General features: G+C 43.8%; 1 protein-coding gene across 2 annotated transcripts; it reads left to right on the top strand.

Annotated features, from left to right (window-relative positions):
• The first annotated feature begins 1,435 nt into the window (after positions 1-1,435).
• Positions 1,436-4,338, top strand: LOC147635867 (glucan endo-1,3-beta-glucosidase 3-like). Of its 2 annotated transcripts, none has more exons than XM_086801246.1 (4): positions 1,436-1,843; positions 2,120-3,376; positions 3,509-3,536; positions 3,894-4,338. In XM_086801246.1, the coding sequence occupies exons 1-4, from the start codon at positions 1,756-1,758 to the stop codon at positions 4,096-4,098; spliced, it is 1,578 nt and encodes a 525-aa protein (XP_086657372.1). In that variant the 5' UTR covers positions 1,436-1,755; the 3' UTR covers positions 4,099-4,338. The 2 variants fall into 2 exon arrangements, with proteins under 2 accessions (XP_086657372.1, XP_086657371.1); XM_086801245.1 differs by having other exon boundaries at positions 1,439-1,843; positions 3,882-4,338.
• The last annotated feature ends 3,501 nt before the right edge of the window (positions 4,339-7,839 follow it).

Consider the following 7,839-nt stretch of genomic DNA (forward strand, 5'->3'; position numbering starts at 1 on the left):
GCTTTTCTGCGCACCAAAGCAAATCAATTGCTAAAATCGATAGCACAAAGTAACCGATTATGAGATAATACATTGTAGACAAATCTTGGCAATACAAAAGGCCATGCGCTTTTCTACACACCAAAGCAAATCAATCGCTAAAATCGATAGCACAAAGGAAGGCGGTCGCCTGTAAGAATGCGGGATGCAAGCAAAGATTTGAGGCTCAGATTTATAGGTCAAAGCTTTCAAAGGGTTTGAGGGATTGCGTGAGCCCTGGGCCCTGAGTGGATGGTCGCTCACCGGAAAGCTTGGTAAAAGATTGGAAAAGGTGGACGAGCGCCGAGGATAACTTAGAACTTGTTGTATTCAATAAAATCTCATTTAAAAACCCTAAACAATACATGCAGGAGTTACCTTAGCTTGCAAGCTACGGCTGTGGAGAAGACAAGTGTGTGTTAGAGCCAGCTGTTGACCACCAGTGACCACCTGTCTAAGGACCACCACCTTGTTCCTCTATGAAACCCTGCTAAGCAATCCCAAAAACACAAAGAAAGCGTATCCAATATCTATTTCAGAAGAAAGACAAAGATTTATTTCTTTTTTTATAAGTTTATATAAGCATTGAACAATTTCCCAAAATCAATCTTGATTGAAATTTGGAATCCTAAAAGCTTTGATTCCTTTCTAACACGAATGGACTTAACTTGACTTGGTGCTTCTCAAATTTCAATGCAAGAGTTGAATTTTGAAGGCCTAACCAATAATAACCATAGAATTAGTACTAGATGGGCATTTTTTTATATTGCCCTTCCATTGTGACATTTTGGCTATTTTTTTTACGATTTTTTGAAGACTTGCATTTTTACATTTTGCTTTTCAAATGAAATTTTCCATATTAACTTGGCTTGCATGTGATGGGTTAGAGGGCTTTGGATGGGCAGATGGCCATCAAAACCTGTCACTGGTTGTGGGTGCCGTTGGGCAGCAAAAGTTGCATGCATACTTTTACTGGCTGTGGCTTCTTCTAAGAGTTATGCACAAGAGGAATGTCTTGGCGCCCGTTGTAAAGGGCGGACAATGTGAAAGTGGAGTGTCGGGAATGCTAGGCTTGGGTGGGTGACTTGGCACGCTGAGGTGGAGTGCCGAGGCAGCCACCCGCCGCCCGGCCTGCTCCGGCCTTCAGTCCCCCGCCCAGAAGAGGAAAATCGGAGCCGGGCGGACACGAACCAAAGTTACGAAACGGTCATATTCTCGCTTGCGAATCTACCTGTCCGCACGACCACTGAAATACGCCTCTCTGCTGATGCACACTGCAGAAGGTTTAGAAAAAACAACAAAAACAAAAGCGCGCAAGACCTGCAGGGCAGCAGAGAGCGCACATTGGGAAGGGAGACGCCTGGTCACGGTGAGACTCCACTCCTCTCTCTCTCTCTCTCTCTCTCTCTCTCTCTCACATCTCACCGCCTCTCAGAATCGGTGCTATTCTACCTAGTTCGGTCCTTGAGACTAGTGAGACTCTCGTTCCTTGCTGCCTGTAGGCCGCACACTCCCACTTGCCACGGCCCCCCACACTGAGAGCACACTCTCTCTCGCTCATCTCTCTAGTTCCTTCTTCCACAGTGCATGCCAGCTTCAGCTTCCTTATTAAAGTCCCTTCTACAGCTTAACCATTCTTTCTGACAATAGCACAGTGGCATCCGAAGCATCTCTGCATCGCCTTCTTCCCTTCAATTTCTTTAACCTCTCTCTCTCTCTCTCTCTCTCTCAGCGTTAATGTTCGAAATGGTGTCGAAGCTTGTACACGGACTTTTGCTATGGCTCCTAACCCTCTGTAGCCTGTCGGACTTGGGCTACGTAGCAGGTTTTTCTAATTCCTAAATTGTTCGACCTACGCATCATATTTCTTCCAAATTTCAAAGCTGTGTGTCATTTAAGATATAAGCTGTGTGTCATTTAAGATATAAGTGTCCCTTTAACTTGTGTCCACTACCACTGTGCTAGTTGCCCGCTCAGGTTAATTGCTTGTTTGTATTTAAATGGATTCTCGGTTAATCGTTCTAATCGGTCTTCTAAGAACTTCAGGGTCGTATGGATTGATTGACACACACTGTGTACCGATATATTTATGGGGGTGCAGGGGCTATTGTGGGTTTCAACTATGGTTCGCAACTCTCAGTGGTGCCCTCCGCTTCGCAGCTGATGAATCTGGTCAAGGTTCAGCACATGACAAGCATCCGCCTCTACGATGCCAACTCCACAATCCTGCAAGCCTTGGGCGGGACGGGGGTGCAGGTGAGCATCACCATCCCCAACACGCAGCTGCTGAGCATCGGGGAGTCCAATGCCTCGGCTGCCAATTGGGTGAAGAACAATGTGGTGGCCTACCTGCCCAACACCAACATAACAGGCATCATCGTGGGCAACGAGGTGTTCACAAGCCTGCCCAATGCCGCCCTGGTGCTACTCCCTGCCATGAAGTTTCTCTACTCGGCTTTAGTAGCTTCCAATTTCCAAAACCAGGTCAAGATCTCAACAACCCTCTCCACTTCCCTCATCTTGGACTCCTTCCCTCCATCCCAAGCCTTCTTCAACAAGACTCTCAACAATGTCATGCAGCCCATGTTGAGCTTTCTCTCCCAAACAGGGTCTTATCTTATGCTCAATGTTTACACTTACGACATTTATAAGGCTAGCAATGGTGTTATCTCATTAGATTATGCCCTCTTTAAACCCCTCCCGTCAGGAAGCGAGACGGTGGATTCCAATACGCTTCTCACATACAATAATCTCTTTGATGCTGTGCTAGACTCCGCATTTTATGCCCTGGCCCAGCTCAACTTCACAACTCTACCCATAGTAGTCTCGGAAACAGGGTGGCCTTCTCAGGGTGATTCTTCCGACGCAGACGCTACATCTGACAATGCCGCCACCTACAACAGCAACCTCATAAGGCACATTGTGAACAATACGGGCACTCCCAAACACCCTCGGACTGCCATAAACACCTTCATTCTGGAGCTTTTTAATGAGGATTTGAAGACAGGCCCTGTCACCGCCAGGCATTATGGGCTCTTCAACGCATCGAGCATGTTGCCAACCTACTTGCTGCGCTTGGCTGGCTCCGGCCAGCTCTTGTCCAATGACACCACCAACCAGTTGTACTGCGTTGCTAAGCCAGGGGTTGATGATGATGCCCTCCAGATTGCCCTGGACTGGGCCTGCGGTATTGGGCAGGCCAACTGCTCCGCAATTCAACCTGGCATGCTCTGCTATGAGCCAGACACAGTGCCCAACCATGCCTCTTATGCTTTCGATAGCTACTATCAATCTAATGGAAGATCAGACGATAGCTGCACTTTTGGTGGAGTTGCGGTTGTCACCACCACTAATCCAAGTATGTCTTTCGCGTGTGTACGCTTCTTCTTCTTCTTCTTCTTCTTCTTCTTCTTCTTTTGGGTGGGTTTGATTTGTTTTTGCAATGGCAAATTTGATTAGAGCAAGTCACTTACTTGGGCTTGTCTTTCAGGTTATGGTGCATGTCTCTATCCGGGAAGGTATGTCTACTTTTAGCTTGAACGTAAAAAAGAAAGAGAGGGTGGAGTACAGTCGCACCTAGTTTTGTTCCGAATGATATGAGAAGTTAATTAAGTCAGCCTCCCTCCCATATATATGTCTTTAACATAGGATTTGCTAGCAACAACACACATGGACACATATAGAGCATATAAATTGCTGATTGATTCGGATGCACAGGCAGCTTGAGTCGTCGTAGCATTTATGTTGCATGCAAGGCTTCTTTTTTTTTTTTTTTTTTGTGTGTGTGATGTGATGAGGCCTAGTATGTATACTAATTACTGAACTCTATCTACTACACTGTGTGCACATGTTAATAATTACAGCGTCTCGAACAGGTCCATTTCTTCCTCGGGCAACCTCACTCTATCGACACCGGCGAATAGCACACTCGATAGAAACAACACACTCAACGGCAACGACAGCACATCCGGAGCTGCCACCCACTACATCATCATGGAGCCAATGCAGCCGTCCTTTTTGTACGCTTTTTCAACTCTTGCGGCCCTGGCGAGTGTACTCGCTGTAAGCTCCTGGCTCTGAGCCTGAGAGACAGCGAGAACCCCCTCGTCACATGAATCAGGATTCAGGCCCCGACTCCCACAGCTAGCAGCAGCATTCGTAGTACATAAAAGTTTTTGTAAATCCGTGCCGACTATATAATCTAATGCTTAATCATGATGATTCAAGGGGCAATTATCAAAAAAAAAAAAACAGAAGAGGAGACCGTCGCAAAATCAACAAACATATAAATATATCTCGGATTCGAGATGCCATTTTCTATCCGGCGATTCCGGCCTTTTTTTGAACATGAATCGTGAAATTTGACGGTCGATCGATGGCGTTGAACTTTGGAAATTGGGAAGTTATCACATCAATCTGCTCATTGCTCGGTAATCTAGACGTAAATAAAAGGAAATCGCATCAATCTCCCTCTCTGTTCTGACGAAATGCCAGACTTTTGAGTACTGATGCATGCACTGAATCTCTTAAGCTGTACACGCTTCTTAACGTTCGTTTTTCCCTGCACGTGTCAGGAGTCTGCTATGTAGACTCGTCACTCTAGACTCTACTATGTAATAACCTTGTCCTTCATTTGCAACAAGGGTTTGTTCCTCCTACCCTTGTCTTACAATTACAATGCACATAAGGGGAACTTTTACAATGCTTAATCACTCAAATTTAGACATGTGAACATGTAATAATACTTTATTTCGTACCAGTAGATTCATGTTCACTAGCACTCCAAAGATTTGTTTCCAATCACTTTTTGGAGTCTTCTATCCTATCTCTACTAACACACCTCAAATATGTTATCCCAATTCACATTCTCAAGCTTCTCTCAAGCAGGTAGGGCTATTGTTACCTACCATGACGTCCGTCACGGGGTTGTTTGTGGAGAATCTTCACACAGTGGAACTAGCACCTTCATCTGGTTGTATGAAGGAGAATCCCCACACAACCGATCTAGTAAGTATGACTAGAACATTCTCTCTATTCTACTAAGAGTTAAAGATACCCTTTGTGGAGTAAGACTTGACTAATGTAGGTGCAAAATGTGCAATCTCTCCTTTGCATAGCACTTAATGAACCAATGAAGAGCAATCTCTGACATCAACTCTATCACATAATCAATCAAAAAATTGCCTTGTAAAACTTGTGACCTTATTTGTTGTTTGGATAATTTCTTGGTGAGAAGAGCTCTGTTGGTTTAAACAATCTACAAGTAAGATAACATCTCTTTCAAAAGTTATAATATCTAAAAATTCTTTTTGAAATTTAAAAGTTCTTCAACCAAAAAGTGGACTTGAAACAGAAGCCCTTGTGCATACAGTTTCTCTTTCTTTTGATTCCAAAATGAGAAGTGTAGGTGCTATGTTTACCAATCGATTCATCACCTTTCACCTTTGGACCTTCAAAACTTGATGATGCTTCATATCAAATGCATCATAAACTTGTCATAGATTAGACTCCTAACCACTCTCTCACCTTGCTTGTAACCCATGAAGATACGTGAACTCTGCAAAGCTTTAACTTGCATCTTTAACAAGGTTTGCATGCTATGCAATGTAAACTTGTTGTAAAGTAGACTCCTAACCATTCTCTCACCTTGTTTGTAACTTATCAAGATACGTGAACTTCACAAAGCTTTAACTTCCATCTTTAACAACAAGGTTTGCATGCTATGCAATGCAATGCAATGCACACCCACAAGATGGGGAATGTTTTGTCTAAGCTTTGTAACAAGGATTGCATTCACACTAACCATGGCACTAGCTCCATCTGAAGCAAACCCAATCATCTCCTTTCTTAATTATAAATCTTAAAGGAATTGTTTCACTCCTTCTTCGTACATAGATTGGGCCCTTCCATCCTGTATATGTACAAGTCTAACAAATTGGGTTTTACACACCAACTACTTCTTTAGACAGTACATTGTGTGAATACTTAAATATTTAACGATGATTTGTGTTTTCATCCACCATTATGGAAAAGAATCTTTCAAGACACATACACCTAGTCTCGAGCAAGGTAATTGAGTGAGCAAGACTCTTCATTATAGCCATGAGCAAGGAAGTCTTGAATCACTATAATATGGACTCCACATGAGAAGAGTAAGGTAGAGCACACTAGCGCACAACACGGAGGGCAAAGCACTCTATTCTTGAGCAAGTCATCCAAACCACTATAGTAGTCTTAAGCAAGGTAGTCATTTGAGCTTTGAGGAGACTAGTGAGCAAGGTAGCCTTAAGTTGGGTGAGGAGAAGGAGAGCAAGGAGTCTAAAGCAAGGTAGTTATGTAACCTACTGATGGCTAGCTCTACCACTCTTGGTAGGGCGGCTACTTTCCAAAATAGGCCTAGCTATGTCGACTTGATCAATAGCCACGTGACTAGCTAGAAGCACAGACCTATCTTAGGAAGTAGGCTCTTCTTGTCTCTTTAGCAATGAGCATTAAACATTTTATTGCTAGAAGCGCAAGAGCTTGGATGGAGGTTAGGTCATAGGTGATCATAGAAGCGAACAGATAGCATACGCACATGTCTCCGATCGGTGGGCGCCGTTCGACAACAAAAGAGTGACCGATTGGACCTCCTCGGACGGAGTGGTATCTCACACATGATCTCCAAAAAGTCCGATCGATGGTAAAGATCCTAATGGATGTTGCCGGTCGGATGTCGTCGGATGGATCTCGCACATGAAAGTCTGACCAACCGACCACCACACTTGTAAACATGCATAAACAAATTAATCAAGCTTGAGGGGAATTGAACCCCTAAGCAGCCATGGTGCCACTCTATGACCAAGAGGCTCCCCTACCCACCTCTCCATAGTTTGTAAAAGTTAAAAAGAGAGCAAACGATTTAAAAAAGCAAAAAATTACCTCATTTGTCTTTGCATCTCCCTTCTCAATCGCAAACGAAAATGATGAAACAAGGCGGCACGCAGCTTCCATCCAAGTATTCGTTGTCTCCCCATGCTGGCCTATTGCCACCACCACCATTTGGATGAGGATGATGTTGTTCTTATGGTTCTACCTCGCCATGCATCTGTACAAAATTATGTAACGCACAACAGGCACCAACCACTTTTGGGGCAAAATGCAATGCGACATTCAACTCTCTCAATATGCACCACTTGTTCTTTAAAATTCCAAGCGCATTTTCAACTTTCACTCTATCTTTGGACAAATGCCTATCAAACTCTATTGTGGCCTCAAGCATTTGTCTTGCAACTTGCCTAAATGGCTTCAGAAACTAGTGGGCTTATACGCCGAGTCAGTACAACAATATAAGGTCGTATAGTTTGCCCAACAAGTTTATTGTTGGAGTGTCCAATATCTCACCCCTCTTCAAATTTTTGTAAAGTGAGCACCCCTTAAAATGTGTAGTCATGCATACGACCGGGAGCACTACACACAACACTCCAAAACATCTTACGGGCATATACAATCCCTTGAAGCACAATGCTCGAAAAACCATGTCGACCCACGTACTAAGCCGGAAAACACTCTTGTGGTGGCTTTCGTTGCAACCTGATGTGTGTCCCATCTAAGGCACCACACATATTTGGTGGCAAAGACATGATTTCCTCAAACTCAGAATTAATTTTAACCAAGCAATCTCCAGTAGGCACCACTATTCCATGTCTTGCATCGGCAAGCACAAAATATGGATGATGATGCCCATATATTTACAAATAGTGGACTCCCCAATCCTAAATAAATGTGAAATTGATGTACTAGAATGACCATGCGCTAATCTCCAAAGAACAGTTGTTGCTA

Source organism: Cibotium barometz, chromosome 8, assembly GCF_041138505.1.
Source record: "Cibotium barometz isolate CiBa-2024 chromosome 8, ASM4113850v1, whole genome shotgun sequence".
NCBI lineage: Eukaryota > Viridiplantae > Streptophyta > Polypodiopsida > Cyatheales > Cibotiaceae > Cibotium > Cibotium barometz.